The following is a 22,018-nucleotide window of genomic DNA, read 5'->3' as shown; positions in this document are numbered from 1 at the left end:
ACTCCACAGGCTGCTGCAGTGTGCATGCAGGTTCCTCCGGATGTACTAATGAAGTAGCAGTGAGTCGAATCATGCCACGGAATCGGCACCTCTCATTGCCTTCGAGGGTCTCTCAAACTCCCTCTAGGCACTCCATCACCACGCGATCATGGATTAACTACGCTGCCATCGTGATCTACAAGAAATAAAAGAAAGAAGGTAGACTCTTTCACAAGAAATCTAACTACAGACAACAATACAATGCATCCCATAACGGCTACGCATAGTCAAAATATCCTTCTCAAGGGATTTCCACTCTGGTAATCGATTACCAAAGTATGTAATCGATTACCAGTGCCCAAACTCGAGTTACACAGCTTCTGCACATGGAAACCTACAAATTACTTTGTGTAATCGATTACACACCATTGGTAATTGATTACCAGAGGCCATCTTAACATCCTGTCTACATTTTTAAACCCTGTAATCGATTACACACCCTTGGTAATCGATTACCAGAGGCCATATTAACTTCTTGTTTCCATTTTTAAGCCCTGTAATCGATTACACACCCTTGGTAATCGATTACCGAAGGCCATCTTAACATCCTGTCTCCATTTTTAAGCCTTGTAATCGATTACACACCCTTGGTAATTGATTACCAGAGGCCAAGTTCCAGATACCACTCAGGATTCATAGCTGGCCAGCCGCCACACAAGCCTCCTTGCTTCGTGGACTTTGTTCTTTTATTGGTTGACTGCCAGGAGCTCGCCTGTTTAGGTACGTCACAGGTTCTCACTGAATGACTATGCCCGAGTTGGGTCAGGATTGGTCAAGCTTGGTTTTGGGCAATAGCACCCCACCTGACGTCCCCAAGGTCTCCTGACCCCCCGCGACATATCTCCAGGTACCACTCTGTGGTCAACAAACAAAAGTAGGAAGACTGACTCTTCCACGCTTTCTCACATCAAGCTTGTTGGATTATGGGGTACCCGTCATATGTGGTACTAGGTGGCGATTGGGCGATGGTGCAAATCAACTCTCCCACATCCACAAATCAAACATGAACCCACCATCCCCAGTTGCCCACCTTCAACTGAGCTCACGTACTCCTACGTAGCCCTTATCCTCGTTCCTCTCAGCACTAGGTCCCCATCAACCCCTCCAAGCTTCCACAATATCCAAGCAATTCAATTTCCAAATATCATGAACTACCCTAAACCAAGAAAACAGGGCAGAGGCAGAAAACTCTGCCCAAAACACATTCACATATTACAACTTTCCTTACTCAAATACCCCAGTAACATTCTCTTCGTTCCGATTCGTTAACCGTTAGATCGACTTGAAAATTTTACTGGAGGTTCCTAGTATATAATTCTACATTTTTACCGTTGGGATCTTCTAGAAAATGTCTAGAACCCAATATGTACTACCTTTCTCATAACCAGCAATGCACAAGCATTTTCTGCACATGTTGAAAAATTCTGCTACACAATTTGACAGCTTTTTGCTGCACAATTTGGCAGATTTCGAAATCCATCTTACCCATATCCAATTTTGCTCAAATTGGATCCTACAAGTCCTAAATCATGTATAAATCATATTTAAACCAAAAACAAGCTTCAGGTCAAGGTAAATCCAAATCTAGGTATCCAAAACCCATCAATTGGGTGACTTTTCAAGGTTTGAGAAGTGAAAATGAGAATGGGGTAATTTTGGAGTAAACTCTCATCTCAAACAAGTCTATAACATTAATTTAGACTTGCTCAAACTGATTTTAAGGCGAAAACTCCACCGATTCAAGATTTGACCCCTCAACACCCAATTTACCCTAGAAATGACCCTTGCTTTCACATTTGTCACTCATTTTTTTCTCATTTGCTCTGCCCAAGCTTTCCTACAAGTCCTAATTGGCATTTTAAACTAGGATCAACTCACTTTAGACTCCAATTTACACTAACCCCAAATTTAGCTTCTCTAACCCTCAAAATCTCACACTTTTCTACCTACAACATTGTCATTCTCACATTTAACCCTAAGTTAACTTTCCCCATCATCTCTACCAGCTTTCTATCAACAATTTCAGCACACAAACATCACAAAGCATCATCATAAAACCCTAAAACAGAATGGGTAAATTTGGCTCACATCAAACATGTCAAGTTTAGCATGCTTTCAACAAATTCCTTCACAAATAACTACCATAAGGCATTAACCTAGCAGAACTACCCATCATATCCCCCCAAAACCCAATATCCACGAAATTCATGTGAGAAGAAGTCCACCCAAACCTGAAATTCGAAGTCCCACAACGTAGAGGTGTGCTTCACGAATTCGAAAATGGCTTCCTTTTGCAATTTGGAGTAAAAATGATGAGCAAAGTTTGGAGCTTTAATGGAGAACAAAGGTGGAGAAGAAGGAAGAAGAAAAAGCTGCGTGGGAGTGAGAAGAAGAGCTTCTGAATTTTCTGAAGAAGGAGAGAGAAACTTAGCTTTTATATAAAAATGATTTTCTTTTCCCCCATTTTTTTTCATAAAGTAATGCCACTTGTCCCATTTTGAGTGAAGCAAAAAGGGGCCCACTTTTCTCTTGATGTGACTTCATACTCAGTCACAAGCAGAGAAAAATTTGACTTTTTGAATGCTAAAATCCTGCCTCAGTTTGCGTGCCGCTTCTCTGGTTTCAGTTCCTCGCGTTTCTCTGCACCCGTCGGGGCCCATTTTCGAAAGTAGGCAATATATATATATCAAAACGCTCAAAATGAAACCCTGAGCGTGGTTCAAAGGTTGGTTTTGTTAAATTTTAAGTTGCATGCAAAACGATAATTTTTAGACTAATTAATTGAGAATTAATCTATAACTGTCCAGTTATGGATTACTCTTCGTTAATTAGCCTAACTCGCGTATCTTTCCCCCCCCAATGTACATACTTCTACCAGGAATATATATATATATATATATATACACACACACACACACACTAAATAATACTTATATATATAATTATTTAAAATATATCGCTTACAAAATTCCGGGTAGAAATTTCCAGGATGTCACAAACATGTTAGTAAGATCTCTTGATTCTGCAATTGCAGTTAGCTTTGGTTGTCATTCTCTGCTTAAACATCTTAGTACTTTGTTAATGAGATCCTCATTAGGAAATATCTTTCCTAATGATGCAAGATGATTAACTATATGTGTGAATCTCTTTTGCATATCTTGTATGGTCTCATTTTGATTCATTCTGAAAAATTCATATTCATGTGTTAGGGTGTTTATTCTTGATCTCTTAACATATGTTGTTCCTTCATGGGTTACTTGTAATGTATCCCACATTTCTTTTGCATTCTTACAATTTGAGACTCTAAAGTATTCATCCATTCCTAATGCAAAGGTAATTATATTTTTAGACTTTAAGTTATATTGTACCCTTCTTTTTTCCTCTTCATCCCATTGTTCCCTAGGTTTTTCTGTAGTTGCATTTTCTACTACCAGTGTAGGGATGTAAGGACCGATTTCAATGGCTTCTCAGATGTTTAAATCTATAGCCTCTATGAAGATTTGCATATGGGTTTTCCAGTAATGATAACCTTCACCATTGAATATAGAAGGCCTATTAATGGAGTTTCCCTCAAGAAATAGAAAGTTTGATGAGGCCATAATTAATTATTCTTGAAATTTCTAAACTTTATACAAGAATTAAGTTCTGATACCACTTGTTGGACAAGTTGCCTCGATAACTTAAGAGAGGGGGGGGGAATTAAGTTTCAAAATTTTCCCACTAACAAACTTTAATCCCCTCTTTAAATGATATATGACAGATTTAATATGCAGAAGAAGAAGCAACAATCAATTTAATCAATGTTCTTTAAACGTGCAAGGTAAAAATTTATTGGAATAATATAAATGAGATAAGGAAAGAGAGAATTTGCAAACTCGATTTATATTGGTTCGGCCACTTCTCGTGCCTATGTCCAGTCTTCAAGCAACCCACTTGAGAATTTCACTATCCTTGTAAAACTCTTTTACAACTTCTGAACCACCTAGGGATCCCTCTCCTTTGTGTTCAGGAAACTCACAATTCAAGAGACACACAGCCTCTTGATCACAACAATTTTCTTTTAGAAGTACAAAAGTTTTTTCTCTCTTTTAGAGAAGAATGATACAAGTTAAAGATCTTAGAAGAATCCTTAATTGATTTGCAAGTGTTTGGTCAAAGGTTTGTTTTTTTTTAGAGAATAAGACAATGAGGTTCTGAAAAGCTCTGAAGATTTTCGTAGACAAGTCGCATATTTATAGGCCCTTGGTGGCTTTTCAAAAACTCATGAAGGGATGTGACTTTTTAGAGCAATTTTTAAAATTTCCTCACTAGTAATCGATTACAGATCTTTGGTAATCGATTACACAGTTACAAAATGAGGGGTCATGACTTTTCATTTGAATTTTAGAAGTTTTGTTACTGGTAATCGATTACATACAAATGATAATCGATTACAACTTTTAAAATTCAAATTTCAAACTGCCTCAAAAGCTTTTTAAAATAATTTGTCTTCTGGTAATCGATTACAGCTCCTGGTAATCGATTACCAGAGGAAAAATTCCTTTTTCAGAAATGTTAATTAGCATTCCGAGTTTTAAGGGTTTAGCCAACCATGATCACATAATAACTAATATATAATATTGCATTAGAAATAAAAGAGATCGAAAACCTTTACAGATTCAGACCTTGATTGTTCCTAGTGCAGTTCTCCTCTCAAAAGCTCTTATTGTTTGTAAAATATATAGTGAATTTCGAATCCACCAAGCACAAACTCCAGCTTCTCATTTATAGCCTCCTAAAGACTTTAATTAGACACACTATAGATAGATATTCTAATATGATCTCTAAAGATAATTACTTTAATTAGGCATACTGTAGATAAATATTCTAATATGATCTCTAAAGACAATCACTTTAATTAAATGTACTATAGATAAATATTTTGATTTGATCCCTAAAGATAATTACCTTAATTAGACACCTAAAGATAGTTTCCTTAATTAAGCTCACTACGGTCATGATGATATTCACCATGACCTTACCAGAATCTTGAAATTGAAGCTTGAGATGTTGTGAAATAATAAGGGTCCTCATGATTGACCATGATCCGCCTGGTTGACCCCAACCATGGTCAATGTACCACATCTGTTATCAAGTGAAATTAACATCAGATCTTCACGAAATTGTCTATTTTCCAACTTTTTTGATTGAGCGATTGTACTTCTATAAGGTAAAAACTAATGCCCAAACATGAGTTCTGTCAATAAAATACATGAAACAACATGAAAACTCAGATAAAATATAACTCAAATTATGGTTTATCACTATCCTTGTCCCTCTCGTACGACTCCCATAGATTCAAACCTCACACACACTCTCTCTCTCTCATCTCGCTCTCCCTGCCCCTACCTCTGCCACGCCGCTGCTGTTCCATATCCCTCTCATAGGTTCGAACCTCGTTCTTCCAACAAACTTATTTGATTTAATATTGATAATAAAAAAATGAAAAATACATTTTGTTATTTGTGAAACTTACCATTTGATACATGTTTTTATGGTCTAAATATTTCTTTCTACATTCATCTAATTAGTATGTTACTTTGGTAATATATATAGGAAATCTACATGAAATATGAAGTTTTTAATATTTCTCTTTTCATTAAAATCAATTAATCCTATAAATTTGTGAATGATAAGACCATTATTAATGCTTTAGTTAAATAGTCATTGTTATTGTACATTTAATTATAACATAATATGACTCAACGATTATGAGATGCAGATATTGTAACATGGTAATTATATTATACTTAATTATTATTATCACATTTTTTATATATAAATCTTATGCACTTTTTTATTTTACATGTGTTATTTTTTGTTTAATAACATTATGTAACCCCATATATTATTACTAGTATTATGTTTAATAATTTTTTTATATTTCATAATATCATGATGCAACACAATAAAATATAACACTGAATTTATTTTATCTATTTCTAACTTATAACAACATCTAAAATTTTGAAATTAAAACCAAAATTCAACACACAAAATTAAAATTGGATTTAATTTTTAATAATTTTAAAATTAGAAACAAAAAATCACTCCAACAGGACCTTTAATTTTTAATTTATTCGATTTTTGATTTTTAGATCGATGTTTTCAATCCATCTTTAATTTAGATTGTTTCATGAACATCCTTTATAAGATGCCCTTAAATTCTTGGAGCCACGGCTAGAAAAATCTGGGAAGCAAAGGCAACATGGGTCCACAGAGAAAAATATAAGAAACAAACAAAACCATGCTCATGGGACCGGTTGGCCCCACAGACCATGAGAAATTGCCTCGATTCCCCACACGATCACATGCATCCGATAACTCACTCCCTCTCGTGCACGTTTTTGTTTGGCTGGTCGACCTTAATTTGATTAGGACAAAATCAGAATATAATATAGTAACATGACAAGCATTGATCCAAATTAAAAGATTTGTCGGAAGTTAACACTAAATATTTTATGAAACTGGATACTGTGACATTAGCTGTAGAGACTAGAGTGTTAGTGTAGATACTGTGACACTAAATAGTGCATCACTATTAGATTTCTTACGTTATAATTGGGTTTTTGTTTAATAATTAATTATAAGTATACTTGAGTATAACGATAAATTCATACAATGACATCTTTTTTTGAAAGGAAAATGACACAATTCTTGTATATTTCATTTCCGGTATTCATGTATAGTTTAGTCCTTTTAATATAGAAGTTGACTTCAGTTAAAGAAACTGATTTATTATAAAGTAGTGAATCATATTTAACGCTTTTAATATTATTCAGACTAAATAATTCTAATTTTTTTTCCTAAATATTTTCTGTGTTACCATAAAATGCAAAGTATATATTAATTTTATTAATAATTAATCTATATTAAAAAATTTAATTGATTATTTTTAATGTGTTAATCTAGGTTAAGGAACCTAATTAATTATTTTTAGTATGTTTCTTTCTTTCAGTCATATCTTTTATCCATTAAACTTAAATTTAACATCTTGTTTAGAAAGATCAAATCTAATATCACTTCTTCATAAACATCTTATTTTAATTACTAAAAATTTTATCTTAATTACTAAATAAAGAAATGATTAAACATTGTTTAGAATTTTTTAAGTCATTAATTACATTTACCATTTTATTTAATATTTCTTTTTTATAAAATACTTAAAAAATTATACGAAAGTATTACACTACTACGTTACTCATTTACATCACATAAAGTTAACGTCTAAAAGAATTGTTTTTAAGAACTTAAAGTACACAGTTTCCTACCTTGGATGCCAAATTACATAATATTATTATTATTATTATATATTATTATCTCTAAAACAACACTCACATTGAACCACTGGAGCAAACTACTGCATACATGGCATTTAAGGTTCAAGTTTCAATCTAATTATTTTAGACTGAAAAAAACAACCCTCACATTTTTAGACAAGTACATTAAAAATCCACACATGGGTAAGAGGGTAATTTGCCTCACATCAACATCTATGTAGCTGGTTATTTATACACCATAGCACCTTCACAGTAGCAGTAGCAGCTTTACTCCATAGTGAGCTATGGTTTCTCCCCACTGTTTTGCTGCTCTATCTCTCTCTTGTCTTCTCCTTGCTATGCTTCTATGTGCAGTTGGGGCTACTTCTTCTTCCAAAAATGCCACCAAAATTGGCCAAGGCTACCGTCTTGTCTCCATTGAAGAGACCCCTGACGGTGGCCTTATAGGGATCCTTCAGGTTAAGCAGAAAACCAAAACCTATGGCCCTGATATTCCCCTTCTTAGGTTTTATGTCAAGTAAGTCCCTCTCCTATCACCACCACTTTGCACATGCTTCTGCATTTTGAGTTTTGGAAAGTACCCTTTTGCATTTTTTTCTTTCTTTTTGAAGAGCCCTTTTTCATTTTTCTATACATTAGTGTTTAGGGGAAGGGGGTTAGTTCTGAATAATGTGGCGAACTATGTCTCGAAAATGATTATCTACATGTGTATCCTTTTGCATTTTCCTACACATTAGTGTTCAGCTGAAGGGATTAGTCTTTTTGTAATGTGGTGAAGTATGGTATAAATTTTTGGAGAGATACGTTCACATTTAGTATTTAGTATCTGAGCGTGTCTCAAAACAAGAAATGTTTTTTGTGTTTCAATGTGTAAAAGCTGTCTTTTTTTATTTTTTATTTTACCTTGTTCATTGTGTTTGATTTTGCAGGCACGAGGCAGAGAACCGTTTGAGAGTACACATAACCGATGCACAAAAGCAAAGGTGGGAGGTTCCCTATAACCTTTTGCCAAGGGAACAACCACCACCTTTGAGTCAAAGCATTGGGAAGTCCAGGAAGAACCCTATTACAGTCTCTCAGTATTCTGGTTCTGAGTTTCTGTTCAGCTACACTTCAGACCCTTTTAGCTTTGCAGTGAAAAGGAAGTCCAATGGTGAGACCCTTTTTGACACCACTTCTGGTGATTCTGACCCTTTTAGTTCCCTTGTTTTTAAGGATCAGTACCTTGAGATTTCCACCAAATTGCCCAAAGATGCCTCTTTGTATGGTTTGGGAGAGAACACACAGCCACATGGGATCAAGTTGTACCCTAGTGATCCTTACACCTTGTACACCACTGACATTTCAGCCATTAATCTCAATGCTGATCTGTATGGATCACACCCTGTGTACATGGATCTCAGAAATGCAGGTGGCAAGGCTTCTGCACATGCTGTTCTGTTGCTCAATAGCAATGGAATGGATGTTTTCTACACAGGAACTTCTCTTACATACAAGATTATTGGGGGTGTTTTCGACTTTTACTTCTTTTCTGGGCCTAGTCCTCTGAATGTTGTTGATCAGTATACTTCCTTAATTGGCAGACCAGCTCCAATGCCATACTGGGCTTTTGGTATGATTCATTTGTCTCTCTTTCGTTTTTTTATGTTGCTTATTCTTTGGTATATATGTTGCTGGTGAAATTGATTTGTGTGCCATTAATATTTAATATTCTCCTTTTAGGTAGATTGAGTAATTATCAATTACAAAAACTGGGGCTTGAGTGATGCAAATACTTAATGATACCATATACTTGCTCTGAATAAAATAGAAGGAAACTAAAGTTTTCAAATCCGTGATTATTTGATTTAGTGACTTTTGATTCATGATTCCAAGATCATTTTGTTGAAGTGCATAATGTAGTTGAGAATTTTTGTTGATGTGCATAATGCAGTTGAGAATGCAATGACTCATGGTTTTCCAATTAGCTGTTTTCTGCTTTAGCTTATCTGTATATTGAATAATGGGGGATGTTCTGATTTATTTCTAAAGTTGGGTTTGCAAAAACATTTTAATTATTTGGCACTGTTTGTATGATATGGAAGCTGGCTAACCTTTGTACGTCCAATTTTAGTTGTTGAGTAATTTAATACCTTTTAGGTCCACATGGAAAGATAAGGTACCGCATAAAAGTTGGAAAAATAACTTTACCATATAAAAGAATTCATCTTTTCTGGCAAACTTTTGAGTCAAGAATTTGACCTTTGTGACATGCTTCTACAAAGCAATCTGTGGGTCCTTGTCAAATACTATCATTGTGTACACGTGGTCCATCGCTTTGTTTATTTTTCTATGGAGAAAGATCATATTCATATTTGGTTTCGATTGTGGGTCAATAGCACTACCTTTGGTGAAGATTTTTCTGTCTTTTTAAAGATACGCTCTCTTGATAGATGGAATCATCTGATCAATTACTACAATAGGGGTAAAAATGGAGGTGAAAAATTCATGGATCAGTTTTCAACACAACTTTGCAAATAAAACTGATCCTAGGACTTTTCATCTTCAATTTTAAACCCGTGCTGAACTGACCCCAAGTTTTGTTGATAAGCATAGTAGGCCCAGAAGTTTTACTAATCCGTGCTTGTTATTGCTAACATGTTTGGAATAAGATTAGCCTTGGGTTAAGGGAAGCATACAGTTTAGTTTGGATTATTTCCTATGAACTAATCATGGCTTTATGCTGCGTGGTGTGTATTTGCCTTATGGGGAAGAGGGATGGGGCAGGGAGACAGGAGCTTATAAAGTTAATGATTTGTGTGAAAGCATCAAAGCTTCTGTCTTGTAACTATAGAATTTGCTTTTGAAAATCTTTTTTTTTTTTATGGCAGACATTATTTAACTATACTTTGCTTCATTCACATGATGCTGCTTCTTTTGTCAATTAAATGAAAAGGGTGGGTAGCATTTGATCCTTATGATTCCAGATCTAGTTGAAAGTTGTGCCAGAATTTTTCTAAAAATATTTTAACTGATAACATTCAAATGAAGTAGCTTCATTTGACAATTAAATGAAACGAGTGGGCAGCACTTGATCCTTATGATTTCAGATTTAATTGTACGTGTTGCTTGAAGTTTTTATAAAAAGTATATTTTGTCTTTTTAACTGATATGTCATTCACATGGTGGTACTTCATTTGTCAGTTAAATGAAAGGGGTGGTTAGCATTTGATTTGTATTATTCCAGATCTAGTTGATAGTGGTACCTAAAGTTTTTCTAAAAGTAGTTTAACTGATATATTCACTAATTTGGTATTATAGGATTCCACCAATGTAGATGGGGATATCACAATCTATCTGTGGTTGAAGATGTTGTGGAGAATTACAAGAAGGCTCAAATCCCACTTGATGTGATTTGGAATGATGATGATCACATGGAAGGGAAAAAGGACTTCACACTCAACCCAGTAAACTACCCTCGCCCAAAACTTCTAAAGTTCTTGGACAAGATACACAACTTTGGCATGAAATATATTGTCATTATTGACCCTGGAATTGCTGTTAACACCAGTTATGGTGTATATCAAAGGGGTATAGCTAATGATGTTTTTATCAAGTATGACGGCGAACCCTTCTTGGCTCAAGTTTGGCCTGGGGCAGTCAACTTTCCTGATTTTCTCAATCCAAAGACGGTTTCATGGTGGGTTGATGAGATCCGCCGTTTCCATGAACTTGTTCCTGTTGATGGCCTATGGATTGACATGAATGAAGTTTCAAATTTCTGTTCTGGAAAGTGCAAAATTCCCGAGGGACAGTGCCCGACTGGAACAGGACCTGGATGGATATGCTGCTTGGATTGCAAGAACATCACCAAAACACGGTGGGATGATCCTCCATACAAAATTAATGCCTCAGGAATAAAAGCTCCTATTGGCTTCAAAACAATAGCCACTAGTGCATACCACTATAACGGCGTCTTGGAGTATGATGCTCACAGTCTTTATGGCTTCTCTCAATCCGTTGCAACTCACAAGGGCCTTCAAGGGCTTCAAGGCAAAAGACCCTTTATTTTGTCCCGCTCCACTTATGTCGGTTCAGGCAAATATGCCGCACATTGGACTGGTGACAATCAGGGCACATGGGAGAACTTGAGGTACTCAATATCCACAATGCTCAATTTTGGCATATTTGGGGTGCCAATGGTGGGTTCAGATATATGTGGCTTCTATCCACAGCCCACTGAAGAGCTATGCAATAGATGGATTGAAGTAGGGGCTTTCTACCCCTTTTCAAGGGACCATGCAAACTACTACTCCCCTAGACAGGAGCTTTACCAATGGCAGTCAGTAGCCGAGTCTGCGAGAAATGCTTTGGGTATAAGGTATAAGCTACTCCCATTCCTTTACACCCTGAACTATGAAGCTCATGTCAGTGGAGCCCCAATTGCCAGACCTCTTTTCTTCTCATTTCCAACTTACACCGAATGCTATGGCCTTAGCACCCAGTTCTTGCTAGGAGGCAGTCTCATGGTTTCTCCAGTGCTTGAGCAGGGAAAAACACAAGTGAAATCACTCTTTCCTCCTGGTAGCTGGTACAGTTTGCTTGATTGGACACACACCATTACGTCAAAGGATGGAGTCTATGTCACCCTCGACGCTCCTCTTCATGTCGTCAATGTGCATTTGTATCAGAATGCCATTCTTCCTATGCAGCAGGGTGGAATGGTCTCTAAGGAGGCTAGAATGACACCCTTCACCCTCATCGTAACCTTCCCATCGGGCGCCACCCAAGGAGAGGCTAAGGGGAACATTTTCGTTGACGATGATGAGTTGCCAGACATGAACCTTGGAAATGGCTATTCAACCTATGTTGATCTCCATGCAACTGTGGACCAAGGAGCTGTGAAAGTTTGGTCAGAAGTCCAAGAGGGCAAGTTTGCCTTGGATAAGGGTTGGATTATTGATTCTATATCTGTGTTGGGATTAGAAGGAAGTGGAGCAGTGTCTTCACTCGAGATAGATGGAAAGCCTCTAATGGGTGGTGGCTCAAATGTGAATGTTACTACATCAGCACATGAGCACTTGAACAATGAGGGAGAAGGAGAAAAGAAGACTGTGATGGTTGCTTTGAGGGGCTTGAACATCGTTGTGGGTAAAAACTTTGCCATGACATGGAAAATGGGGTGATAGGTTGTGTGGTCTCATCTTATTTTTATCATCTTGTAACTTTGTGTTCTTTTTCTTTGCTACAATTCTTGTAGGTGTTTGTGAGGGAGAAGAGATGAGCTAGAATTATGCTCGTCCTTTTCCAATTTAACAAGCCGATGCAACACTGGCTTATGTGTTGAAATCTTCAATGTTATGTTAGTTTTTTTTTTGGGTACGTAAAGTTGAAACTTATCGTTATCCAAGTTATTTTAAGATTATATGCCTTTGATGGCCTTGTTTGAATCCTATATCTTTCAATCATTGCTTAATATACCGAATTTAACTAGTATGAGTCTAGTCAGAACTTCACGAATCTAATCACTATGAATTTTTATTTTAAGGTGGTCTCCTCGTCCTGTCTACTCGATTTTTATGCTCTTTTTTCTGTCGGTCATTTCATGGTCTGCACTTTGCCAAAATGATGACAGTTTTGATTGGGTGTCCATAGGATATATAGGACACGTAGGCCATATAGGGTCGAAAATTGATATTCTTATGAGATATTTATATGATTTATCTCTTTTGATAGAAATATCACAAATTTTGATAATTTTTCATCCACTTAACGTAAAAAGAACTAATTATTCTCCAATAACCAGTGGTAAACAAGATTTTCTTCCATTTGAGTAACTTTTCGTATGTTTGGATTTCTACAACTGTAGGAGCATTCTAAAAGAGAGTTTGAGAGTAAAATGAGTTTGTAATATGCTTGGCTATCTACAAAAAGGCCATGTCTAACGGGAAGTTCAAAATTTGGGGACCACGTGTGGAAGTTTCATTTCAACCGTCAGATATAATATTAAACAAATAAGTGGTTCAGATTAGTTACCAGAGACTTGTTATATAAGTTCCACTAATATTGCATTTTGGTCAATGTATAAAATACATATTTGGATATGGTTGCAAATACAATAATTTATATGGTTTTGTAAAAAATTAAATATTTGAAGCATAAACCCTAAGTCAATCTGAAGGAGGTGGTTTTATTTGATAAGGTGGTTTAGAAAGAAGGGGGACAATTTGATTATGTACGTTGCATTTTAGGGGAGTGTAGAGCGTCCAAATATGTTGATAAGGTGATTAATTGATTTATGTATTAATTAATTTTTTGAACAATTGGATGAGATTGTTTGTGTTGAGTATGCTATTATGGAAGAGGAAGTTGTAACCATTGTTGAAATTCTGGTTGATAGACAAGTTTTTTGCATAATTTTTCATACAAAAATCGTATATCGAATCGCCTATGTGCATGAATCACACTAGTGGGCACAAACAGAGATTAATGACAATAATGGTGACAATGTCAAGAGGAAGGAAGGTCTATTTTTGAAGCTTTATGGTCTGTTACCATCGGGTTTTGACCGGGTTTGACATCGCATTGAAATTGTTTTGTACGGCGTCTCAGGTATGCACTGTATTCATTTGGGTATCAGAAAAATGTATGACCCAGTTGCCAACCCTAATGGGCCAAAACATGTTTTGTGTTTTAGTACCCTAATGACCCTTTTAAAAAATACAAGCCAATTCTAGGCTACAATATACACTTGCCCACAGGCAGCCATGGTTTATCAAGGATGAATCAACGATCAAATGTGTTATAACTCAACAACTCACAAACCCTATTGTGATAGGAGCAAAGTTGGCTACGACATTGCACCAGTGAGGCGCACTTTGCATATATTATTATTATTGCACTCATTTGTTTATTTGTAAAAACTTTGTTTTTTATTCTTATATTTTATACATTGTAGGATTTAACCTAATATAGGTACACTATTGCAAAACGATTAAACAACGACGGTTGTAAATGACATACAAAGACGATTTTAACCGTCTTTGAAGACAACGTCGTCGAAAGTTTTGACTTTTGATGACAGTTTCATAAATAATCGTCTTAGAAAAATGTGTCATTAGAATATACACTTTCTAAAATGGTTTTAAAAGAACCGTCTTAGAATGTTTTATTTTTAAAAAAATTAAAAATTCTAATAAAATAATTAAAAAAGAAAATTTCTAATAAAATAGTATATAAAGGTTAATAACAAAATTTCTATATCAATTCTAGCACATCTACATGAAATTTATAATTAATAGAAAGTTAGAAACATCGAAACATTATCCCTTAAAGAACTAGAAATGAAATTTATTTTCTTAATGAATGATTTTAAGAAAGGAATGAAATTAATAGTACTATTTCTATGTAAATAATAGAAGTTCAGCAATACCAACAACATAAAGGACTCCAATCAAGATGAAGTGTTTTAATAAGTCCACCAATACCAGCAACATCAGTAAAATCTTCAAACTTTACTTCTTTGTTCTGCAGAAGATGCTTGAAGTCTGCGGGAGATGCATGCAAAATTTGTTTGGTTATGTATGGGAGAATAAGGGGCAATCCTTCAGATGATATCCGGAAAGAACATGGTGCAGAGCTGCCTTCTTGCATTGTTTGTCTTTCTTGTAAGATGAAAGTATATTTCACTCAGTCATAAGAATTAATCAAAGCTCATTTATCATAGAGATTCAAGGATTGACCAATAAATATTACTAAGTGGTGTAGATTGTGGCAATAACTAGCAGAATGCATGTCACTTGTAATATCCTAGAATATTCCATAAGAAATTTGGTATGCAAAATAGTCATACACGAATTATTTTCCCATGTTCTCCAAAATTTCCTAATTATCTGTTAACAAAATCAGAGAGAGAGAGAAATAAATTTAGTCATAAGAAAAACTATCTGACAAAGGAGAAACTTTTTGTACTACAACAATGAAGAAGGCTCCAGTGTTTTGATCATGAGGCAGTATCCTCATGCAATGCCAAAAGAAGTCTGGTCGAGGCCAGCCAACTGCATTTCTTATTGCATCGGTGAAGACCCTAGTTATCAGAACAACAAATAGCAAACCTGCTAGCAATGAAGCACATTAACAACTATTCACCAATAATTTCTCAACTAACAGATAGATATATACACACATGATTCTTTTATTTCTTTTGCAAAATGTTGATTTTGTTAAAAATATTAGTGCAAAAATTTGAACGTGCTTCCTGATGCAATCCTACCTTCCAAGAGCATTGGATAGAAGGCTCCTAGAAGATTGAGTCAAAGATGCAAGAGAAGACCTTAAGGTTCTCATGAGTCTTAAGGTATAATTTGGGTCTATGGGCTAAGTATGAGCCCACTTATCTTTGTAAATATTAGAATAATTTTTTTTCTTTTGGGCCTTGTATTTTGGCCATTTTAGGTTTGTAGGGTACCCTACAAATTAAGGGTACAAGTTAAGGATAACCTAGTAGTATAGGATTTTAGCTTTGTATTTCAGTGCATTTTGAGTAGTCTTTGTAATAGAGACTTTTTTGTATTTTCACATATTTTGGGCATGTGTGTGAGCTTAGCTATCAGAGGGGTGTGAGTAGCCCCCCTCTAGCTTCTCAAGGAAGCTTTCTTCCTTGCTTCCCAAGGAAGTTACCTTCCTTGCTTCTAAAGAAAGCTTTCCATTGTATTTTAATGTATTTTGGCATGGGGGTAAGCTTAGCTATTGGAGAGGTGTGAGTAGCTCCCCTCTAGCTTCTCAAGGAAGCTTCCCATGTGCTAGAAATAGAAACATGTGTAACACTTGTCATAACTTTGATGAATGGGAAACTTGTGAGACACACTTCAAAGTTTCTCTCCCTATTCTCCTTCAATTTCCACGCCACTATCTCTCTCTCCCTCATTTTCTTCCTCCATTGAAGCTTCCTCTCTAAGCTTCTTATCCAAGGCAATCTCTTGGTGGTGAAGCATCTCCTTCCATAGCTTATTCTCTAGCGAATGACACATCCTCTCACCTTTTCTCCTTTATCCTCCGCTACAACTCCATGGCTGAAAAGTACCATTGAAAGACCTTATTGAAGTTCTAAGATCCAACCTCCATATAAGCTTCTCAAGCAAGCTTTCATCACTTTCTCTCTCTCCTTACTTTTTCCTACACCCTTAAGCTTTTTTTTATTATCTACAATTGTTAGTTTTTATTCGTGGGAGAATTAAGCTCACGATTCAGTTCTTTCTTCTTTCTCCTTTTACCATCCACCCTTAAACTCTTATTCTCAATCACGAAACTAGTTTTATATCTCCATCTACATGCATTTGTTAATCTTCAGAATTTCATATTTTAGCAAGTTATATATTTTATTTTGAACAAAACAACTAAATTTTTCTAATGAAATAGCTTTACTCTAAGATTTTTCTTTAATAATGTAAGATTATCCAACTCAAAAATTAACACATTTTTTTAAATGTATTTCTTATATATAAATCAATTTACTCTATTAAATTTTTCCGTTAAAATCAGATTTATCGTTTAAACCATTCATTTTCTCAATTGAATAAGTTTCTTTAAAAAAATTAAATAAATAAAAAATTAACTCAAATCTTGGCCTATTTATATGCGGAATCGGAGAGTAGTACATGCCAAAGGCCTCAATTACATACAAAGATGGTAGTACATGCCAAAGGCAAATGTTATGTTACCTAGAATACTGTGGTGCAAATCATAAACACATCTCCTGCGCATATAGAAGAGAAGGAAAACGGTCATCGACAACAGAACCGCATATAAATGATCATTAGAACAAAAAGAAGAAAAAAAAATTACTTGCATCGAATAAAAAAAAAAACAAGCCGTTAGATCATAAAGAAGACGTGCGGGAAGCAAACAAAGTAGGCGCCTCTCAAATATTTTCTATCATCTTTTTGAACAAATTTCCCAATAACATGACAAAAGGGTGTACATATTTTTTAAAAATACAACTAAAATAATTGAATGTTGAGCAGGTATAAAAATGACCCCCCAAAAGAAAACAAAATGATCCATGGGACTTGATTGTGTGAGCCGTGGGATCAAGTTGCTGCCTCATCCCTCCCTGTCCCTGCCGTAATAAACAATCAATAAAATGTCTAATCAATTTGCTGAGAGTAAAGTCGAGTACGAAATTGGCACTGGACAGTAGTGCATAATTAACATTTGGAATTGAAACATTTCCAGCCACATCACATGTTTGGTTTTTTCAAACTTATCATATGGGGACCTCAACAGGCAACAGGGAGAGTACAAATCTGGCTGGCAAAAATCATGGCTTTAAATTATGGGTTCACAATAATAATTAGAACAACAATGATAAGGTTTTTGAAATTGCAATTCAGTTATACTACCTACATTTGTCTATCAAGGTTTTTGAAGTCTACATAGACCTTGTATTGAAGAAACTAATTTTCAAATGGCTTGAAAATGAGTAATGCTACACAATTTTGCCAGAAATTTTTGACCAAAAATGGAATGCTACAGTGTGAAATGAAGAATTTTATAAAATTGACCAAAAGAATGATGAAATTCTGAATTTTATTCTTCTGTGGACTTTTTTTGTGATTTTTCAGAATATAATCCCACTGTTTCATTCCATTTAAACAAATAGACTAATCTCTTTTTTGTTACCAGAAAACAGAGTGCTACCACTACATAGCATAAAAGGAAACGATAGAAAGCGGAATCGGAGAGAAGTTAAATTAAGAACCTGAAACGGTTGCCAAAATCTTCCGAACGAAAAGAAACCCCGCGACGCCATGTGTAGAGAAGCAGATAATTTGCGGTCGCTAAACTGTGATGATCATTATCCACAGAAATGAAAGAAAGTATGAAATTAAGGCAATAGTAGTGAGAGATGGAGAAAGTGAGAAGTCTTATCACAAACAGAAACATGGAAAAGAAAATATAAATAAAAGTTAAGGAGAAGCGAATGTGAGTGTTAGTGGGGAAATATCAACTTCCTCTGTCTTTGTCTGTTGTGTTATTACCTTTTGAATTAGAGTGAAAGAAAAAGATAGACATTGAAGATTTTAAGTATCATAAACCCTAGTTTATTTCTACTTATTAATTAGCTAAAGACAAAAAAAACAGTAGTTTTTTTTACCGCAGTATATCTGTTTATTAAAGTTTTAGAATGAGCAAAAGAGAAAATCAATTTAAAGTACATAATATGAAACTATTCCTTGGTGTAAGAATGTCTGTCATCTTCATAAGACACATAATAAGCACGATAATGATACATTGAGAAATGAGAAGTGGTAGTAACACTTTCATTCTTGCACATTATTATTAATTTAAATTAATTGAAAATTACAAAATCACGTGGAGGCTAATTAAATAAGACACAATTTCATATAAAGAAATAGAACGCAAGAATGTTGGAGGACCTAAATTAGAAACAGGAAGCAATCAAAAAGCACCTTGCATAGCAATTAAAACTTGTAGGCTGTGAAGGCCATGTCCCATCCCTGTGTTCCTGCTAAAAGGTAAAATAAGTATTAAAATAATTTGGAGATTGAAAAGTGGAGCTATATAAAGGAATAAAAACTACCATTTCCTCTAGAGATGAGGTACCTTTTCCGGGTTGGCCACAAATATTCGAGACAAAAGGTACCTACACTCTTTACTGGTACGTACATAGTCTGGAATAGAATAGTGGACACTAAGAATTCGCTGTCAAAATTATCCAAAATAAATTAATTAATCGTGTGATTAATAATTAATTAGTGATATTACACTTGGAAAACTAAAAGGGAACTCGTATTATTATTGCTCCAACTAACCTGAAGTGTTTTTCTGAAGTTTCTTGGGTCTTCTGGGTCTTCAAACCAACATCACATATAAGGTCACCCCACAAGACCAAACATCCACGACCTAATCATTCTCAAGGATAAGAACATATCAGTGGCCAAACATTAGCTCCAAATTCATGAAGCCACAACTACATGATTGGAAAGGGAAAATTTAGATGTAAAGTTACCTTGCCATCATATTCTCTTCTTGGCAAATAAGATGACTGAAGAAAGATAGACATCATTGATGATGTGTATTCAAAGAATAGAGGAAGGTAGGCCTGGAATTTGAGGATTAGGAGCCTCCTCAACAAGGAAAATGTAAAAATCTGATTTTATTTCTTGCTGCTGCCTTAGTACATATTGGTCCTATTTATAGCAAAGCAATTACAAGGAATTGCATTAGACACTAAAAGAAAATAATAGAAATGAAATCATGCAATAACATAAATGGGATTATGCAATAACAGAAATGAAATAAGGCAAACAGGTAATAACAAACAACACATCCTAACTATGCCAATCATAGAATACCAGCTCAGCTCTCTTGTAATTGCTTCTGTTATACGTAATCACTGAAATGCTTAGGGGGAATAATCTTCCTTTTTGGTCTCTCTGTTGGGCCTTCTTGTTGCTCCCTATCATCCCCTGTTCCATCCAAAAACACCTTGTCCTCAAGTTGAAAATTGCCCTTGAGTGTTTCCCACTCCTCCCATGTCGTGTCGTTAGGAAGTAATCCCTTCCACTGAACCAACACCTTCAGCTTAGGTGGAGTATATCCATAATCCGAACGAGTACTAATGAAAGCCATGGGTGAAATGGTAGGATAATTATCTATTGTATCTGGAGGCAAAGGTAATGGAGAGCAAGTTGCAGAAGACAACTGGTGACACTACTAAAAAAAAAGGCTTTCTACATCGGTCAATTAACATCGGTTATTGCAAAAACCGATGTTAACGAAAGCGCGGTGACATTTTTGTAAATAAATGGACTTACTTAACATCGGTTTTTATAAAACCGATGTTAACTACTTAATGTTAACATCGGTTATTTAAATAACCGATGTTAAAATGATGTTAAGATGAATATGTTAACATCGGTTTTGTAAAAACCGATGTTAACTTCATAGTGTTAACATCGGTTTTGACAAAACCGATGTTAAGGAGTTGAACTGAACATCGGTTTTTTGAGAAACCGATGTTACCTTGTTGAAGTTAACATCGATTTTTACAAAACTGATGTTAACAGATTCATCCTAACATCGGTTATCCTTAAAAAACCGATGTTGATGTTGTTATGTTAATATGTTAAAACATGTTGAAATTTCACAACTCGCGCGCTTGAAAACCCTTCTGCACTCTCTCTTCTCTTTCTCCTCCAACCTGAAATCTGCCGGAAACCGCTCGGTCGACACCCACATTGCCCCACATTCATTTCAATACTGTCGGAAACCGCTCACTGGAACCCACAGAACCTCCTATCGAAGAAAAGTCAAAGAAAACCCTACATTGCTGTTGGAACTGTGGGTCGAAGAAAACCCTACACTGCTCTTGGAACAGTCGTGGGTGCTCAAAGCTCAAAGCTTTCTACGCTGCCAGTTAACAAGGTATGAGCTCTACCTTAGCTTGTTGCTCTTCTTATTAAGTTCTTAATCAGTGCGGTGGCATTGTCCGAAGGTTCTTATCAAATTATTGGGTCATTTTGTCGACTTGGCTAACCATATAAAAGTATCAATAAGAATTGTAATGTGGGGTTTCATTTTGTTGTGGCAGTTGATTGTGCTTTATGTGGTTTTCAAGCTTGACGAGAGTTACACGCCGAGCAAAGTTTCCATCCTTGCCGGTGATGGTTTTGACAACTTGAAGGTAAATTTTTATTTTATTGGTTTGGGTTTGATTGGGATGATTATGCTTAATTATTTGGTGTTGACTTTGGGAACATTTTTAGGAGATTAAGATCGTGGAACTCGTGAAGCCAACTGGGTGGGTATATCTATCCTTGTCTGGAGCTGATCCTAGGTAAGTACAGTGTTCTTTCTGTATCCAGTTTTTATTGGTTTAAGTTTGTATCCAGTTTTTGTTGTTTGGAGGCGTGGATTTTTGTTGCTTTGATAGGAGGTGAAGGACAATAATTGTGAGATTGTTGTCCATATTCGTGTTAACATGTTTGATAATGAATATACATCACGAATTAGATTGTTATTGAGCTTAATAAAGAACCATGATTACTGGTTGTTAACACTTGTTATGTTTGTTATTTTCTGATAGGGAATAGTTCTGATTTGTGGATGACATTGTATTATAGTATACTCCATGATTTGTTTCTCCCTCAGTTTTCAGCTGAATGACGTATCATGTCCTGTAGTATGTGTATGTATGTCTGTCATATAAGTAACTTGGGTTGGGTAAAATGTTGATTTAAGAATACAGTACTGCCATTGGCCCTGTATGTGAAACCTGAAGATTTTGTTGTTCCTCTATTTTGCTTTCTTGAAATTGATATTGATTGCTTGGCCCACCGTAGGCAAAGTTGTGGGCTACTGAATCGATTCATGACCTTGTGAAGTTGCTTGTAGAATTGGTAATATCAATCGTGAAACATGGACACATCATTTTCCTAATCTAAAATAATTTATTTCTTCATCACCCAACTAAGCAAACTAGACAGAAGTTTCAACCTCAATTAAGCTAAGCACATGTTTCGTGTTGTTCTACTGAAAAAATAGAATCCTCTGTCACAAGATTAGCTTTAATTATACTGTCCCTGTAACGGCTGAATGGGTTAAAATGGGTCACAACTCATAAGTTGCTCGCAAAAAGGGTGCTTAAATTATTCTAG

At 35.4% G+C, this 22,018-nt stretch overlaps 2 protein-coding genes across 3 annotated transcripts; one reads left to right on the top strand and one right to left on the bottom strand.

The window, feature by feature from the left end:
- The first annotated feature begins 7,604 nt into the window (after positions 1-7,604).
- On the top strand, positions 7,605-12,790 carry LOC114422883 (alpha-xylosidase 1-like). The gene is made up of 3 exons (XM_028389439.1): positions 7,605-7,875; positions 8,288-8,970; positions 10,659-12,790. Exons 1-3 carry the CDS (start codon positions 7,643-7,645, stop codon positions 12,521-12,523), a joined length of 2,781 nt encoding a protein of 926 aa, XP_028245240.1. The 5' UTR covers positions 7,605-7,642; the 3' UTR covers positions 12,524-12,790.
- Positions 12,791-14,716: 1,926 nt separating this feature from the next.
- Positions 14,717-18,361, bottom strand: LOC114424598. 2 transcript variants are annotated; one of them, XM_028391466.1, is made up of 3 exons: positions 18,097-18,361; positions 17,057-17,091; positions 14,717-15,451 (listed from the first exon to the last, which is right to left on the bottom strand). In XM_028391466.1, exons 1-3 carry the CDS (start codon positions 18,279-18,281, stop codon positions 15,264-15,266), a joined length of 408 nt encoding a protein of 135 aa, XP_028247267.1. In that variant the 5' UTR covers positions 18,282-18,361; the 3' UTR covers positions 14,717-15,263. The 2 variants fall into 2 exon arrangements, 1 of the variants encoding a protein (XP_028247267.1); XR_003669036.1 differs by lacking the exons at positions 14,717-15,451; positions 17,057-17,091 and adding an exon at positions 17,165-17,454.
- Positions 18,362-22,018: the final 3,657 nt, after the last annotated feature.

This window comes from Glycine soja, chromosome 8 (assembly GCF_004193775.1).
Source record: "Glycine soja cultivar W05 chromosome 8, ASM419377v2, whole genome shotgun sequence".
NCBI lineage: Eukaryota > Viridiplantae > Streptophyta > Magnoliopsida > Fabales > Fabaceae > Glycine > Glycine soja.
Note: the sequence above shows the minus strand (reverse complement) of the source record. Positions and strands in the feature narration are given on the sequence as shown.

Coding starts and splice junctions, on each gene's coding strand:
- LOC114422883 (XM_028389439.1), top strand. CDS start 7,643: ATGGTTTCTCCCCACTGTTTTGCTGCTCTATCTCTCTCTTGTCTTCTC. Junction 7,876..8,287: donor CTTCTTAGGTTTTATGTCAA/GTAAGTCCCTCT, acceptor TTGATTTTGCAG/GCACGAGGCAGAGAACCGTT. Junction 8,971..10,658: donor AATGCCATACTGGGCTTTTG/GTATGATTCATT, acceptor TTGGTATTATAG/GATTCCACCAATGTAGATGG.
- LOC114424598 (XM_028391466.1), bottom strand. CDS start 18,281: ATGTTTCTGTTTGTGATAAGACTTCTCACTTTCTCCATCTCTCACTAC. Junction 17,092..18,096: donor GATTTTGGCAACCGTTTCAG/GTTCTTAATTTA, acceptor CTATATGCGCAG/GAGATGTGTTTATGATTTGC. Junction 15,452..17,056: donor TTTGCACCACAGTATTCTAG/GTAACATAACAT, acceptor CATTGCTAGCAG/GTTTGCTATTTGTTGTTCTG.